At 49.1% G+C, this 17,774-nt stretch overlaps 1 protein-coding gene across 5 annotated transcripts; it reads left to right on the forward strand.

Annotated features, from left to right (window-relative positions):
- The first annotated feature begins 329 nt into the window (after positions 1 to 329).
- On the forward strand, positions 330 to 16,664 carry Ggcx (gamma-glutamyl carboxylase). 5 transcript variants are annotated; one of them, XM_052173931.1, is made up of 15 exons: positions 335 to 477; positions 699 to 869; positions 3,372 to 3,530; positions 3,805 to 3,970; positions 7,480 to 7,558; positions 9,362 to 9,468; positions 11,762 to 11,925; positions 12,385 to 12,650; positions 12,808 to 12,939; positions 13,707 to 13,858; positions 14,246 to 14,415; positions 14,581 to 14,711; positions 15,504 to 15,651; positions 15,793 to 15,988; positions 16,285 to 16,664. In XM_052173931.1, exons 1-15 carry the CDS (start codon positions 435 to 437, stop codon positions 16,475 to 16,477), a joined length of 2,277 nt encoding a protein of 758 aa, XP_052029891.1. In that variant the 5' UTR covers positions 335 to 434; the 3' UTR covers positions 16,478 to 16,664. The 5 variants fall into 5 exon arrangements, with proteins under 5 accessions (XP_052029894.1, XP_052029895.1, XP_052029893.1 ...); XM_052173932.1 differs by lacking the exons at positions 335 to 477; positions 699 to 869; positions 3,372 to 3,530; positions 3,805 to 3,970 and adding an exon at positions 4,646 to 4,803; XM_052173933.1 differs by lacking the exons at positions 13,707 to 13,858; positions 14,581 to 14,711; positions 15,504 to 15,651; positions 15,793 to 15,988; positions 16,285 to 16,664 and having other exon boundaries at positions 333 to 477; positions 14,246 to 14,341.
- Positions 16,665 to 17,774: the final 1,110 nt, after the last annotated feature.

Consider the following 17,774-nt stretch of genomic DNA (forward strand, 5'->3'; position numbering starts at 1 on the left):
CAGAATGGCCAGAGCTACACAAAGAGATCCTGTCTAAAAACAACAACAGGCATCGGGACTGACGCTCAAGAATGTGATGGATAGCCAGTAGCAGAGACAGTCGTTCTGAAAACGGTCACTCCTTCCTCTCAACGCTAAGGTTAGATTTAGCAAAGCCCTTCGCTCCCGGCGCAGCCCTTCCCCAAAGCGCCTAACACCTACCCCACCTCTGGGCTCAGTGCCCGGCTCAGGATCGCCCCGCCCACACCCCCAGCCCACGCCCCCATGCTTGAGTCCCCGGTCGCGGGTTCCGGCCTTCGCGACAGTGTGGGCGCTTTCCGGCTGTCCGCGCGGGTGCTTACGTGTCGGGGAGGCGGGGCCTAAGACAGCACGTCTGTCTGGAGGTTCCACTGGTTCCGACCTGGCTGCAGAGAGGTTCACCTATCCCTGCAATCATGGCTGTGCACCGCGGCTCTGCACGGGCCGCTCCCGCCTCAGGTACGCTGAGGGTTGGCGAGAGGGACGGTGGTCTTAGTGGGGAATGGGCTTATTGAGAGAGATGGCAGTCTGTGTTGGGAGATCGTGGGAGGATGGCTTGGAACCCAGAAGCTGGCAGTAGCACGAACTGTGGGAGAACCCAGTGGGTGGAAATCCTAGGCTGTAGGGACCGCGTTTTTCCTACGCACTTTTTTTTTTTAACCCCAATTCTTGGTTTGTAGATAAAGTACAGAAAAACAAGTCTGCACAGACATCAGGACTGAAACAGGGCAGCCGAATGCAGAAAATTTTAGGGTTTGAATGGACAGATTTATCTAGCTGGCAGAGTGTCGTGACCCTGCTAAATCGACCAACGGACCCTGCAAACCTGGCAGTCTTTCGTTTTCTCTTTGGTGAGTCCATTTTCTGGATGGGGATAATTTTAGTTGAGGTGGAGGTGGTGGTAAAATGTCATCTTTTAAAAATGTATCATCATTATTTTGTTTATGTGTATGTGTTTGTTAGCTTGTTTTCTATTACTGTGATAAAAAATACCATGACGAAAAGCAACCTGGAGAAGAATGAGTTGGTTTCAGCTTACAGTTGTAGCCCCTCTTGAAGAGAAGTCAAGTCAGGAATCTGGAGACCAGAACGGAAGAAGAGGCCATGGAGGAACGTTGTTGATGTTGGCTTGCTCCTCATGGCTTGCTCAGCCTGCTTTCTCTCAGCCTGCTTTCTTCTACCAGTGGTCATCACTTGCCCAGGGTGGCCACACCCACAATAGGCTATGCCCTTCACATCAGTGCCAACGGGCCAGCTCCTTTGAGGCATTTCCTCAGTTGAGGTTCTCTAGCTTGTTTTTAGGTGAGGAAGGTTAACCAGGGCAGTCTCTGTGTGATTGTATGCCAAGATAGCTACAGTGTACTCATATATATAAAGTAAATAAATGAATAAATCTTTAAAAAATGAAAAAGAAAGGGAAAAAAAAAGGAAGATCAGTTGCTGAGCTGTTCTCTCTAGCTGAGCTGTTCTTTCTAGCCCAGTTGCCCATTTCTTAGTTACTTCTTAGATGCTTTCTTTTCCTTAGAGCTGGAGGTACTGGAATAATAGAAGAATTATTTGGAAGTTTAGAATTACCTGGCCTTGTCATCTCCAGTTAGGGTGTAGTGTTCAGAAATGCTTTGCACACATGGAGTAGAGGAACAGGTGCATGCCTGTGTGTGGTGTGTTTAGGCCAGAGGTCAGTGTCAGCTGTCTTCCTCAGCCATCGTCCATCTTATGTTTTGAGACGGGGGTCTCTCTCCTGAACCTGGAGCTCACCAGTTGAGGTAGACTGGCTGGCCAGCCCCAGCCAGGTCATCCTGTCTCCCAGCCTTGCTGCCCTGAGATCGCTAGCTACCATGCCAGGCTTCGGACATGAGTATTGGTGATCTGAGCTCAGCCCCTCCCGCTTACAGCAAGAACTTTGATTTTTTACCAATTGAGTAATCTCCCCAGCTCTCCGGCTTTTGAAATGATCTTGTTACGTAGACCAGGCTTACCTGGCCTCCTAAGTGCCCCTCTTGCTACTCGAATGCTGGGATCACAAACACCATCACACCTGACAAGGGACACATTTTGGTCATGTCATGAAGCTACTCCAAAGCTTCACTTAAGTGAAACAGTCAGGGTGAAAACTCACAGGCTACAGATGTGCCTAGATGTGCCTTTAAGTCCAGCAGTTTCCGGCTGGGCTGTTTTGCAACATGGAGACCTTTTTTAGTTGTCAGAACTTTTGGAGAAGAGAAATGGGTGGTTTCTGGAATTTGTGCTGGTACCAGGATACACTAGATGTCTTGTAACGAACTGGTAAATATCCCTATCGATAATTAACCAGACTGGCTAATGCAGCTGCTCCTGGGATTGAGAAACCCTGCCTAAACCTAAGTTGGTTTCCAGACCTGAGTGTCCCTTGTTTGTCTTGCTGTGTTGACCAAATACCACTGCTTTCCTAGGTGTGTCAGGAGGTTAAGAAAAATGTTAGGAAGTTCCCTCTGGAGCACTCTTTATAGCTCAGTAGAGTGTATCTTTATAGATGTAATTACTTGAACCCTACATTTCTATAGTGTTTTGTATATAGTTCTTATTTAATTTCGTTATTTTTGTCTTCTTTGTTGTTTGTTTTTACTTTTTGAGACAGGGTCTCACTGTCCTGGATATACAGTCCTGGATGGCCCTGCAACTCACTGTGTAGACTGGGTTGACCTAGAACTCACAGAGATCTGCTCACCTCTGCCTTCTCAATATCAAATTGAATATATTAGGAACCCTGGCTTGTGAAGTTTTTTCTTAAAGATTTATTTATTAGTGTTATAGATCGTGTGTGTGTGTGTGTGTGATTGCATGCACACATGTGTGAACAGGTAGAAGCCTGAACATGAGCACGCTCAGCAGCAGATGACCTCTGTCCCACTCCACTAGTTGCTTTGAGGCAGGATCCCTCCCTGAGCCTCTGGGACTTGTAGTTTTTCAGCAAGCAGGACGCCAGCGAGCCTCCTCGATCCAGCAAGCCTCCTGTTTCTACCGCAGTCATTGCTGGCATTAAAGATGTGCCTAGAATGCGTGTTACCTGAGTGCTGGTCTGTGAACTGCAGTCCTTGTGGTTGCCATCTCTCCAGCCTCCTCAGCGCCCCCCCCCCCTAGGGTCTGAGCGTGATTGTTACAGGGGCGAATCAGCTCACAGAGCATTAGGATTTGTCACACCACGCAATGAGCACAGTGCTTAGCACAGAATAAACTCGGTACATACAGTAGTGACTGTTACAGTGTAGCCCAGGCTGGTCTTAAACTTCAGGCGTGGAGCTGGGCGTGCTTAGAGCTGTGCCCTGCTTCCTTAGCGAATGCCTAACGTTGTCTTCCCCTGCCTGCCTTTCCAGCATTCTTGATGCTGCTGGATATTCCCCAGGAGCGGGGCCTTAGCTCCCTGGACCGGAAATACCTGGATGGGCTGGATGTGTGCCGTTTCCCCCTGCTGGATGCCTTGCGCCCGCTGCCACTCGACTGGATGTATCTTGTCTACACCATCATGTTTCTGGGTGAGGGGAACTGGGTGCTGGGGGTCTGAGCCAGGGAGCATTGACTGTCCTGTGTGACACTCACCAGAAGCATGCTGGTGAGCCAGATCATGCTTGTGTCACGTCTGCTGCAATTCAGTTTCTTGCCGCTCATCTGTGTGTCCTATGAGCCATTGTGACCCCACAACTCTTCTCTGCCTGACAAAAAATGCCTGCTGACTTCTCTTAATTTCAGTCCCAGGGAAGCTGGGTCTGTGGTGACACTGACCTGGACCCTCCCCTCACAAATCCCCAGGGGCACTGGGCATGATGCTGGGCCTGTGCTACCGGCTAAGCTGTGTGTTATTCCTGCTACCGTACTGGTACGTGTTTCTCCTGGACAAGACGTCGTGGAACAATCACTCCTATCTGTATGGTCTGTTGGCCTTTCAGTTGACATTCATGGATGCAAACCGCTACTGGTATGTGCCCTGGGAAATGCAGGGAACGTGTGTCTGGGTCAGAATCCTTACGGAGACATAGGACTAGAAATTGTCCAATGGGCACAGTTTTTATTGGTGTTTTGGTTTGGGGGGGGGGGGTTGGATTTGATTTTTTCCAGACAGGGTTTCTCTGTATAGCCCTGGCTGTCCTGGAACTCACTCTGTAGACCAGGCTGACCTTGAACTCAGAAATCCACCTGCCTCTGCCTCACAGAGTGCTGCGCCGCCGCCACCACCACTCAACTTTTTCAACTTTTTCTTTCTTTCTTTTTTTTTAATAGACATATTTTTAACCAAGTTTTGCAAAGTACGATTATGAGATCCTATTTTGACTTGGATGGGTTTGGGAAAGCCTGTTCCCTCTGCCTTCCTCATGGGTTCTGGGGGGCCGGCTCGGGGCAGTAGGCGTGACGGTGAGCGCCCTTGCCTGCCTGGCCACTCAGCTCTAATGCTTGCCTGCCTTGGAGGGATTGGGAAGGAGAAGGACCCCAGCAAGTTGGGTGACTGCAGGGACATAGGACAATGTCCATCCCACCCCTTCACTGTTTTCCTATCTCTCCAGGTACCTTGGTATATCCTCTCCTGTAACCCTCTTAGAAGAAGAGAAGACGAAAGGCAGACATAGCTGTGCTCAGATACTCCAGGGGTGCAGCCTTTGCTTTCTGTGTGTGCGCCCAGAGAGGCAGAATTATAGCCAAACATAGAAATTGCTGTGAGGTGGAAATGATAGCAGAAACCAAAGGACAGGGGCCACCAGGGTGGCTCCGCAGTGCTGTCCCAGGAGAAAGTAACCCACGGCATCTCTGGCCTAGGTGACCGTCTATCAGGGGAGCTGGGGACAAGCCTTGGAGCCAGGGCGGTGGGCCCTGAGACCTTAAGGATATTTTCCCAAGGTGAAGTGAGTTGCAGCTGTGGACCGCTGTGAGCTGGATGGAGGGTCTCCCCACCAGGCGCCAGCACATAAGTCTCTCCCGTAAAGCTTTGTGTATGTACACCTTGCCTCGGATTACTTCCGAATTCCCGTGTATATATAAAATGAGACCTTGTCTCAAAACAAGCAAACACACATGAGTTTCCTGGAGCCGAAGAAGTAAGTCTTGTGGAAATAACGAATCTGCCGTAAGTTTACGCAGCCGGGAGGAGACAAATGGGCCTTGGTGGTTGGTCCTTGACTGCAAGCTGGTGCTTTTGACCATGGTGGAAGCCATACTCTCCCTCACTTTTTCACAACCTGCTTGGTTTCTGCCTCAGAGGAAATCTGGTGTTAGTAGCCTGGCTTCTCAGTGCTCTCTTAGGATAAAATTTAAAATCAGGAGTACTCTAGCACTGGATCCTGGCATCCAATTTTATAAATGTTAGTTTATGTTCTGCATTATTTTGCCGGGGAGTATTTTAATTTTCCTTTTCTACCCCTGTGGAGGTGGGGATCAAACTCAGGGCCTTGTATACGCTAGGCGAGTGCTCAGTCTCTGGGCTACTTTCCCAGCCCCGCCCTCTTTTTTTTTTTTTAAAGACTGTTAATGCTCTATAGCTGAATGTGGTGGAACACACCTTTATTACCAGCACTGAGGAGGCAGGGGGATTATAGCTTGGGCTACAGGGTAACTTCAGGTCTAGTCTGGACTACAAAGTAAGACCTTGTCTCAAAATGCCAATTTGAAATAAAAAGATACTGCACTGTGTATGTATATTTGTGTGTGTGTGCGCACGTGTGTATAGGTAGATGAATCTTCATGTATGTGTTTTATTTCATCTATATGTGTATTTACTGAACTGTATGTATCTGTACTATATGTGTGTACTATGTGTGTGGGGGTCAGAATATGGTACTGGATTTTCTGGAACTGGAGTTACAGGCAGTTGTGAGCTGCTGTGTGAGTGCTGGGACTTGAACCCGGGTCCTGTAGAAGAGCAGCCAGAGCTTTTAGCCATCTCTCCAGGCCCCCAGTTTGTGATTTTATTGTTTATATATTTACGTTTTTTTTTTAAAATGAGACATAGTCTTATTATGTAGACCTAGAACTTGCTTTGTAGCCCAGGCTGGCCTCAAACTCACGGGGATCTGCTTGCTCTGTCTCCTGAGTGCTGGGATTAAACGCATGTGCACCATGCCCAGTCTATTTTTAGTTTTTAATTGAATTTATTATTATTGTGTGGGGTTGGGAGTACATGACATAGGGGAACGGGTACACGCTGTGGTCCCTGTGTCAAGGTCAGAAGACAACCGCCTTTCTGTGTGCTTCAGGAATTGAACCCCTTTAGGGGTTTCAGACACTCCCTCAAACCTGTTCCTTCCTGTCATTTCTGGTTTAACTTTGAACTTGTGGTTCATCGGGACGAACTGAGAGCTAATGGAAAGCACTGTGTGTGTGTATTTGTCTTGAGTTGGGTTCTCGTGGCCTGTAGATCACACCGGCTCCAAACTTGCAGCCGTTCTCCGGCCTCTGTCTCCTGAGTCCTGGGATCCTAGGCACGTGCCATTACGCCCCGCTACACTGAGGTTTTGTTCTTATGACTTACCATAGACAGTCTCTGACTTCATGGTTCAACTTGAGGGTTTTTTCACACGGTGGTGAGAGCTTACCTGTGTCTTAGTTAGGGTTTTACTCCAGTGAACAGACACCATGACCAAGGCAACGCTTCTTAAGGACAACATTTAATGGGGGCTGCCTACAGGTTCAGAGGTTCAGTCTATTATCAAAGTGGGAACATGGCAGCATCCAGGTGGACATGGTACAGGAGCAGCTGAGAGTTGTACATCTTCATCTGAAGGCTGCTAGGAGAAGACTGGCTTCCAGGCAGCTAGGATGAGGGTAAAGTCCACACCCAGTGACACACCTACTCCAACAGGGCCACACCTTCTAAGAGTGCTACTCCCTGGGCTGAGCATATACAAACCATCACACCTGTACGGCTCTCTTAGTTGACATAGTATTCACTAACATTATTATAAAATAGGCCTCGTCCTGGATGATTTTGCCAGACTGTAGGCTACTGCAGTTTTTTCTGAGCACACTGAACATGGGCCATGCTGTCACATTCAGCGGGTTATGTGTAGCGAATACGTTTTTAAATGAAGGCTCTTCTCAGCTTATAATGGGTTTGCCGGGATAATACTTTCTAAGCCACAGAACACCTAGAGTGTTCTTTCATGATCTTAACAGGATTCACTGTGACAGTGCACTCACTCAAGGCACGGCGGCACACTCCTGTGATTCCAGCACTGGGGAAGTTCAGGCAGCGAAGTCAGGAGTTCAAGGCTAGTTTCAGCTACCTGGGGAGTCTGAGGCCAATCTGTGATATCAGGGACTTCCTTCTCAACGTAATGTCCCAGGAAAACTTACTCACGTGTTTCAAGAGGGCGTCAGAGAATCAGGGCAGGCATGAGAGCTATTTCTGAGATAGATAGGACCGGCGTCATTGTAGGGCAGGGATGCCGCTGGACTGGGAGGCCTTTCTTGATGTTTTTACCTCCTTCCTTCCTGTAGGTCTGTGGATGGCCTGCTGAATGCCCAAAAGAAGAACGCTCACGTGCCCCTTTGGAACTACACAGTCCTGCGTGGCCAGGTATGGAATCGTGTGTGTGTGTGTGTGTGTGTGTGTGTGTGTGTGTGTGTGTGTGGTACCTTCCACCTTGATTCAGCACAGGGTCTCCTTTTTTTTTTTTTTTTTTTTTTTGCTTTGGTTTGAAGCTGCCCCATGAGCTTCGGGGACTCCCCTGTCACTGTCTCCTGCCCCATGTGAGGAGCTGCAAGAACAGATGTGCAATACTTTGCCTTACGTTACACGGGCCCTGGGGATTAACATGGGGCCCTCATGCGTTTGTGGAGAATGCTTTACACACTGTGCACCTCCCAGCCAAGGTACAGGATCTCAAGATGGGGGAGGGGCTCCCTGTGAGCTGTTAGGGTAAGCAGTGGTCAGAGGCCCTCTCACTCTGTAGACCAGGCTGGCCTCAAACTCAAAGATTCCTGAGTGCTGACATCAAAGGCTTGTGCCACCAACGTCCAGCTATTCTTTCTTGTTTTTATGAATTATTTATTTATATGGCCAGAAATGGCTATACACACTTTTAATCTCAGCACTGAGGAAATAGGCCAGCCAGGACTATACAGTAAGACCTAATCTCAAAAAAACATAACTATTATTGTTATTATTATTATTGTTATTATTAGGTTGTGTGTGTGTGTGTTGTGTGTGTGTGTGTGTTGTGTGTGCATGTGTAAATCTGAAGCTAGCGTTTGGGAGTTGGTTGGTTCCCCCCTTTTACTTGCTGAGGCCGTATCTCTCAATGTCTCTGTGCTGCTAATATACTCCAGGCTAGCTGACCATAGAGTTTCCCGGTCATTCTCCTGACTCTGCCGCCCATTCTCCTGGTGAAGTGAGCACTGATACGCAGTGCTGCGTTCTTCTTACCAGGACTGCCTCAGGCTGTCAGCCCCGACCACAATGCACGTTTACCCACAAAGCCATCTTGTGAGCCCTGGTTGTGTCTTTTTTTTTTTTTTTTTTTTTTTTTTTTTTTTTGGTTTTATGGATTTGGTCTTTTCAAGACAGGGTTTCTCTGTGTAGCCCTGGCTGTCCTGGAACTCACTCTGTAGACCAGGCTGGTCTCAACTCAGAAATCCACCTGACTTTGCCTCCCAGAATGCTGGGATTACAGACATGCGCCACCACCGCCTAGCCTGGTTATTTCTTTATTCCTTTTGTTAGAAAACTAGATGGAGCTGGGCGGTGGTGGCGCATGCCTGTAATCCCAGCACTCTGGGAGGCAGAGGCAGGTGGATTTCTGAGTTCAAGGCCAGCCTTGTCTACAGAGTGAGTTCCAGGATAGGCAGGGCTACACAGAAAAACCCTGTCTCGAAAAAAACCCCAAATTTCCTCCCCCCCCCAAAAAAACCAAAAACAAAAAAAGGAAACTAGATGGGCCCCTCCTTTTTTTTTTTCTAATTCCTCAATCTCTAGTTCTCACCCCATCATAGAATGAGTAAGACCTTGTATGTATTGGATTCGAGTTTTAGAGCTTGTTGGACGAATGACTGTGAGAGCAAGGTAAGAGAGGAAATCTGTTCTTTCTTGGGCGCTGGCTGAGATGAGAACTGTTATTTGTAAAGTTTCATTTGTTTATACTTATGGATGTATGTGTGCCTGCTTGTGTATATGTGGGCCATGTGAATACAGCGCCTACAGAGACCAGAAGAAGGTGCCCTAGAACTGGAGTTATGGGCCGTTCTGAGCGACCTGCTGTGGGGTCTGCAACCCCAGCCTAGGTCGTCTGCAAGAGCAGCAAGTGCTTTAATCACAGAGCTTCCTGCGGAAATCAGGGCTCCTCAGTTTGCGTCAGCCATCGCGCTCCGTTTTTGTTTGCAGATCTTCATCGTGTACTTCATCGCGGGGGTGAAGAAGCTCGATGCTGACTGGGTGGGGGGCTACTCCATGGAGCACCTGTCCCGGCACTGGCTCTTCAGTCCCTTCAAGTGAGTGGTCAGCACAGAGGCCCCCCGGCCCAGGTACTGAGTGGGCGGCTCGTCCCGCAGGCCTGTGTCCCATGCGTCTGACTTTTGCCTTGTCTTCCTATTCAGCCAAATACACAGTAATGATATTGACAGATGGAGGCCTGACTGCGTCTTGGAGACTGTGCTGTAGATGGTCAAAAAGAGAAAGGAATCAGAATTAGGTGACTTAATGTCCAACTTTGCTTCCAATTGCTATGATAAGACCACGACGCAAAACGGCTTGTGGAGGAAAGGGTTTATTTGGGCACACAGCCAGCCTGTCCCAGTCCTCAGCCACCTCCAGGGAAGCCAGGGCAGGAACTCAGCAGAGCAGGAACCCGGAGGCAGGAGCTGACGCAGAGACCATGGGGGCGGGGGTAGTGCGGCTACCGGCTTGTTCTCGTGGCTTGCTCACTTACGTGTATAACTGTTTTACCCACATGTATGTCTGTGCACCACATGTGTAGCCAGTGTTCATGGAGTTGGAAGAGGGCGTTAGATCCCCCTCCCTGGGACTGGAATTGCCGTGTTGAGCCACCAGGTGGTGCTGGGACTCAAGCTTTGGTTCTCCAGAAGAGCAGCCAGTAATCTTAACTGTCAGCCATGTCTGCTGGCGTTTCTATGCTACCTGGGACCACCTGCCTGGAGGTGACTCTACATAGTTGATTGGGCCCTCCCACATCAATCCTTAGTCAAGAAAATGCCCCCAAAGACTTTCTGATAGGCAGAGTGTTGGAGGCAGTCCCGCAGTTAAGGTCTCTTTGCAGATGACTTCAGCTTGTGCAAGTTAACAGTAGCAGCACACTTGGTCAGTAAGCCAGCACCCAGCAGCACCCTGTAGTACCTACCCAGCAGCACCCTGTAGTACCCAGCAGCACCCTGTAGTACCCAGCAATACCCTGCAGCACCCATCAGTACCCAGCAGCACCCAACAGTACCCAGCAGCATCCAGCAATACCCTACAGCACCCAGCAGCACCCTGTAGTACCCAGCAATACCCTAGAGCACCCAGCAGTGCCCAGCAGCAACCAGCAGTACCCAGCGGTACCCTGCAGTACCCAGTAGCACCCAGCAGCAGCCTACAGCACCCTGCAGCTAGTTACCTTGGGTAGCAGTGAGGGCTGCTGTGTCCTTGCCTTGTCAACCCCTTCCTTTTTAATTTATTTTTTTATCATATTTTGTCAGTACTGGGGCTTGAACCTAGGGTCACCTGCATATAAGGCAACACCCCAGCCCTGACCCAACTCTATTTATTTTATTTTTTGTAGACAGGGTCTCACTGTGTAACTGGCTGGTCTGGCCCTTACTATGTAGACCACACTGTTTTGAGCTCAGAGTTCCTCTGCTTCTGCTAGCATTAAAGGCAGTGTGACTGTAGGAGCTTGTCAGACGTAGTGCTGCTCCTGCGAGACAGGCAGCATCATCTGCCTTCCTTCCTTCCTTCCTTCCTTCCTTCCTTCCTGTCTTCCTTCACTTGTTCTTTCCCGCTTCTTCTGTTTTCCACATTCTGAACTTTGACCTGTTACTCCGCCAGCCACTCATTTTTACATTTTCAGTTTTCCGTGTATCTATTTGTATGTGTCTATAGGTACATTTGCAAGCATGTGCCACGGCCTGTGTGTGGGGATGGTCAGAGGACAGCTTGGACAGAGAAGGAGTTGCTTCTCTGCCTCCACCTTGTGGCGCAAGGGATCGAACTCAGATCTCTAGGCCTAGTACCTAACCATGTTACCAGCCCAAAGCAGTCCAACTTTTAAAAATGAGCCTGTTCTTCTTCCTTTGAGAAAAGGTATCATTTACCTCAGGTGAGCCTCCAGCGCCCTGAGGATGACCCTGAACTTTCTGATTTTGCTGCTTCGGCCTCCCAGGTGTTAGGATTGCAGGTGTCACCACCACACCTCAGCAGACCTAGGGCTTCATGCATACCAGGCGAGCCCCGTGGCCGGCGAGCTGCATGCCTGGCCCCAGGCTCTCCTTGTGCTTCTGCTCTGTGATGTCCGTGAGGAGCTGGCTTCCTCCAGCACACTTCCCAGTCGATTTCATCCCAGGAGATTGGGCTTTGCTCATTGTAGAGGGGATGTTGTGGGGGGAAATGGACACCTGATAATGTAGGCTCCGGTGTAGAGCATCCTAGGGCTGCATTTGGGGCTTAGTTGTCGTACCCCGCAGGGGGGCGGATCCTGTCAGGGACAGGTTGCTGAAGCTCCTGATACTGTGCTCTGGCTCCTGGGTGACCCAACTGTCTGGCCCCGGCCTGTTGTCCCTGTGTCTACAGGCTGGTGTTGTCCGAGGAGCTGACGAGCCTGCTGGTGGTGCACTGGTGCGGCCTTCTCCTTGACCTCTCGGCTGGCTTCCTGCTCTTCTTTGACGCCTCCAGACCCATCGGGCTGGTCTTCGTGTCCTACTTTCACTGCATGAACTCGCAGCTCTTCAGCATAGGTCAGTGCCCGCAGCTCGAGCGTGGCTGCGGAGCTGCGGGAAGCGGCTGGAAATGGTGGTCTGCGGGCAGGAGGTGGCACTGGGTGTTAGAACCCAGTGCGGTCACTGCCAAGTGGACTAGGTACAGATGGGCGGATTGGGAGCTGTGGGTGCAGTGTGCTGCACAGTGAGGTCTGTGGGAAGAACAGTGCGGCGCTTCCCTAGAATGCACAAGGCCCCGAGTTCCATCCCCAGCATCACACACAGGTATTCACCTCTAGCCCCAGCACTTAGGAACTAGACTGAGAAGGCTTAGGTCGAGGTAATCCTCAGCTATATATTGAGTTCTAGGCCAGCCTAGGCTACATGAGACTGTCTCAAGAACCTTTGTTAAAGTGAAATAGTCAGGTACTTCTTAAGTCAGGGGGCGGTGGTAGAGGGGTGTGGCCACGCTGACGTGTTTTCCTCCTGCTTTCCTAGGTATGTTTCCCTATGTCATGCTAGCCAGCAGCCCTCTCTTCTGCTCAGCGGAGTGGCCTCGGAAGCTGGTAGCCCGATGCCCCAAGAGGCTGCAAGAGCTGCTGCCTGCCAAGGCTGCCCCTCGGTCCAGTGCTTCCTGTGTGTATCAGAGGGCCCGGGGCAAAGCCGGTCAAAAGCCAGCGCTGCGCCACCAGCTGGGCGCCGCCTTCACCCTGCTCTACCTTCTGGAGCAGCTCTTCCTGCCCTATTCCCATTTCCTCACCCAGGTTCGTCGGATCCTGACCTGGGGCATCGGGGCTAGTGCGGGCTGGGGCAGATGTGGCAGGACGCGGTGAGGAAGGGCTAGGTTTTGTAGTCTTCTCATTGGAGGACGAGGCTAGGTGGAGAAGCAGGAAGCCGATGCGGTGTGCTCTGCCTTCCCAGGGTTACAACAACTGGACAAATGGGCTGTACGGCTACTCCTGGGACATGATGGTGCACTCGCGCTCTCACCAGCACGTGAAGATCACCTACCGCGACGGCCTCACTGGCGAGTTGGGCTACCTTAACCCCGGGGTGAGACTTGTGATGCTGCCAGTTCTTCAGAGCCCCCTGGGCACCGGGATCCTGTTGGTCCCACACCATAAAGTAAAACAAAGTGGGTCTCTGCACTTCCTCTAAAACCAGAAGGAACCTTCTTTTTCCTTTTTTTTTTCTTTTTCTTTCTTTCTTTCTTTTTTTTTTTTTTTTTTTTTTTTTTTGGTGCAGGACCCAAGGCCTAACACATGTTTAAGTACGCACTTTTAACAGTGACCTACAGCCCCATCCCTGAGCTTTTTGTAATTTTTAAAAAATTTAGTGTGTGTGTACACCTGAGGGACAGACACAGGTGGAACAACCTTGTGGAGTTAGTTCTTTCTACAGCTTTATGAGTTCTGGTAATTTAACTCAAGTCTTCAGGGTTTCACGGCAAGTGTTTTAACCCATTGAACCATCTTACCAGACCATATTTTAAATTTATAAGTCAGGGCATTTCCGTATATCCCAGGCTGTTCCAGGCTGACCTGTTTCAGCCATTATGTCTGGTGCTGAACATTTTTATAAATATATATACTGTGGATAGAGATGAGACAGTTTGTCATTGTTTTTACTTAAGATTTATGTTTTGAATTAAGATTGGAAAGGTAAGTAAATATTTAGCAATGAAAAATTCACCCCCAGAGACAGCTTCCTTTTCCCCTCCTGTCATGTCAGGCAGCAGGCAGAGATGTTTAGGGTATTGGCAGTGCATGTCTTGGAGGTTGCCGGTGATAAGGCGGGACTAACATGGGGGTTTGGGGCAGGTGTTCACCCAGAGCCGACGATGGAAGGACCATGCAGACATGCTGAAGCAGTATGCCACTTGCCTGAGCCTCCTGCTTCCCAAGTACAATGTCACTGAGCCCCAAATCTACTTTGATATCTGGGTCTCCATCAATGACCGCTTCCAGCAGAGGTGGGCAAGGGGCGCAGAAGCAGGGACAGAGGCAGCTCAATGAGAGGCTGAAGCCGCCCAGTCAGCTGCTTTTTACAAGGCTCTCTTGGCTTTAGTGCATGTCGGGGTTAATCTGGTTGTGGGCCAGCAGGGGGCACCATCGTCCAGGAGAAAAGTGAACTGACTGTTCTTTCAGACACTGTTAACACAATGCCTTCTCCTCAGGTGGCCACTAACTCACATTCTTTCCCCTCCTCTCTGCCGTGGACTGGCAATAACGCGCTGACTGCAGGCATTTCTCCGTTTGGGAAATCTTACTCCCGCTCCATGGGTTCAATGATGAAGGGAACCGGAAATCTGGTGGGCGGGTGGCTGTGGCCTCCTCAGAACATGGTTTTCTTTTTGAAGGCTTTTTGACCCTCGTGTGGACATCGTGCAGGCTGCCTGGTCCCCCTTCCAGCGCACGCCCTGGGTGCAGCCGCTCTTGATGGACTTATCTCCCTGGAGGACCAAGTTACAGGACATTAAGAGCAGTCTGGACAACCACACTGAGGTGGTCTTCATCGCAGATTTCCCTGGTATGGAGGAGCACGAGGGGAGATTTTGCTGTCTGTCTTTGGCTTGCGTGACCACAGAGACATTGCATATGATGGGGTAGGGAGGGGACCCTGGAGGTGATGGCGGCGAAGGTGTGCTCTCTGCTGGTAAGGTGGAGGGATGGTGAACTCTCTTGCTTCCGGCAGGGCTTCACTTGGAGAATTTCGTGAGTGAAGACCTGGGCAACACCAGCATCCAGCTGCTGCAGGGAGAAGTCACCGTGGAATTGGTGGCACAACAGAAAAACCAGACTCTTCAGGAAGGAGAGAAAATGCAGGTATTTCCTGGGGTTAGCAGTGATAGAGGGGCTGGGGATTTAGTACAACAAAATAAGAATGTTAGAAATTTAGGTGAGCAGGGTTCACTTATTACAAACAACCAAGTCTTCACCAGTGCAGTGATGTGGTGGAGGCTCAGAAAGCCAGGGCAAGGAAGCAAATGCCTGTCAGTTTCAGGACTTGGGAGGGCGAGGCAGAAGGATGGAGAATTCCAGGCTAGTCTGAACTACACAGTGAGACTCAAAACGCTGGTGTCTTAGTCAGGGTTTCTATTCCTGCCCAAACATCATGACCAAGAAGCAGTTGGGGAGGAAAGGGTTTATTGAGCTTATACTTCCACTCTGCAGTTCATCACTAAAGGAAGTCAGGACAGGAACTCAAGCAGGTCAGGAAGCAGGAGCTGATGTTTGATACTGGCTTCCCCTGGCTTGCTCAGCCTGCTCTCTTATAGAACCCAAGAGCGCCAGCCCAGGGATGGCACCACCCACAAGGGGCCCTCCCCACTTGATCACTAATTGAGAAAATGCCCCACAGTTGGATCTCATGGAGGCACTTCCCCAACTGAAGCTCCTTTCTCTGTGATAACTCCAGCCTGTGTCAAGTTGACACACAAACCCAGCCAGTAACTGGGATGGGGAGGGGAGAAAGGGACCCCTGAGGCCGTGATTCCAGAGGCAGATATTTGAGATTCCCAAGGCACAGGAAAAAGAGAGCGACAGCAGGACTTGAGCGGGAGGCAGTGGGCTAGCTAGGGAAGTTAGAGTGGAATGTGTCCATTGCTCCCTCACCAGTTGCCTGCTGGAGAGTACCATAAAGTCTATACCGTGTCATCCAGTCCTTCCTGCTACATGTACGTCTATGTCAACACCACAGAGGTCGCACTGGAGCAAGATCTGGCATATCTGCAGGAGTTAAAGGAGAAGGTGGAGAATGGAAGTGGTGAGTGCATGAAGGCCTGGACAGAGTACCTGGGTTTAGAAGTCGGGGTTATAGGACTGAAGCATTAACGAGACTACGTGAAGCCTCTAGTTGATGGAAGTGGTCCTTCTCATTGGATCCTTTTTGCTGTCTTCTGGACAGAAACAGGGCCCCTGCCTCCAGAACTTCAGCCTCTTTTGGAAGGGGAAGTCAAAGGGGGCCCTGAGCCAACACCTCTGATCCAGACCTTTCTGAGACGACAGAGGAAGCTCCAAGAAATTGAACGCAGGCGAAATAGCCCTTTGCATGAGCGTTTCCTCCGCTTCATGCTGCGAAAGCTATATGTCTTTCGACGCAGGTAAGTGTGAGTCACACAAGTGTTTGTCATTGCCATCAGGTGCCTGCAAGTTTGGTTACTCTCCCCGAGTGTAACAGATCCTGGGGATCTTTCCCCTCTCACCCACTTCTGCTGTTTATCTTTAGCCTTTCCATGGCTATTCATTCCTGTTTTACCCTAGAATCTGTCAAGCTTCAGAGAATAGGGTCTGCTGGCGTTGTCTGCGTCCCCGCATGGAGGGGTCTAAGACCAAATGTTTCCTGGGGGCTTTAGCTGGAATTATGTAGAAACATAAATTTGGACCTTTTTTTTCCCAGCTTCCTGATGACTCGAATTTCACTCCGAAACCTGCTAATTGGCCGCCCTTCCCTAGAGCAACTAGCCCAAGAGGTGACATATGCAAACTTGCGACCATTTGAACCAGTTGATGAGTCAAGTGCTTCAAACATCGATTCTTCAAATCCTAATCCTTCAGAGCCAGATTCTGAGCATGTTCACTCCGAGTTCTGAGTGAATCGAAGTCCAGATGCTCTGTGCAGATGTCAGGGCAGCCGGTTTATTGTCTATGCAAAGGACATTCTTTGGAGAAAAGTGATTTTGAGACAGGCTTTCACAGTACAGGCCAGACTGACCTCAAACTCATGGTGATCCCTGTGCTTCAGCCTGTTTTGTGATTACATATGTATTACCAAACCTAGTTGTTTTTCCCTTTATATTTTCCCCTTATAAGTTCTTTAAAATTATAGCTTACAGGATCCAAGTCAACAGAGAAGAATTTGAATCCCAAGATTGAAGGCTTTTAGGGTTTTTTGTTTGTTTTTGAGATGTAAAGGGAGAGTTATTACCATCACTCAACTCTTTTGTTTTTCCCGAGACAGGGTTTCTCTGTGTAGCCCTGGCTGTCCTAGAACTCACTCTGTAGATCAGGCTGGCCTCGAACTCAGAAATCCACCTTCCTCTGCCTCCCAAGTGCTGGGATTAAGAGGGCTTTTAGTTTTTATAGACAGGATTTCTTCCTGTAGACCAGACAGTCCTTGCTCTCAAGAGTTTTACCAGTTTCTGCCTCCTGAGTGCTGAAATTCAAGGCATGGGATATCACTACCTGGCTTATAATAGTCATTTTTAAGTTAACTCGCTCTTTAGGACAGGGAATTTTACCACCACAATGAATATAGCTGAACCCATGTTCTTGCTATGTGCTTGGTACTGTTTGAAGCATGTACGTGAATTAACATACTTTAAGAAGCATTGACCTTTACCTTTGAAGAAAGGAAAATGTGTAAAATTTACCCAAAGGCATCTAGGAGAGATGACAATTTGAAATGTTAGGTTTAAGGTCCTGTATCTGGCTGCTTATGATTTTCAGACCCACTAACACTATAAAGCTGAAACAATATACCTTAAAACGTGTTAATTCCAAGTAACTAGGGTGACTAGGTACTAATAAATGCACAAAGTAGTTTCTAACTTATAATTCATTCTTATTTGTAGCCAGCAAGTTTTTCAGCACAATTGGCATAATAGCACTACTAAATAGGGAAGCCAGATGGCTTACTTTTGTATAAATCAGCTTAGTGAATGGTAACTCTCTAAGCCATGGCTGAGTCATAAGCCTTGAGATTTTCTGTTTCCTTATATTTATCAGGCTCCATCACATCTTCCTTCTAATCATCCAATTTTTTAACTCTGTCCCTCTATTCTTTCACCCTTTATTTTGAAATCTAGTTAGGGATAGACCAAGGTAGGGTCACCACTTTCAGTTGCACAGGTTAGGCCTGAGAATGAAGAACCAAAAATCTAGTTTAAT

This window comes from Apodemus sylvaticus, chromosome 2 (assembly GCF_947179515.1).
Source record: "Apodemus sylvaticus chromosome 2, mApoSyl1.1, whole genome shotgun sequence".
NCBI lineage: Eukaryota > Metazoa > Chordata > Mammalia > Rodentia > Muridae > Apodemus > Apodemus sylvaticus.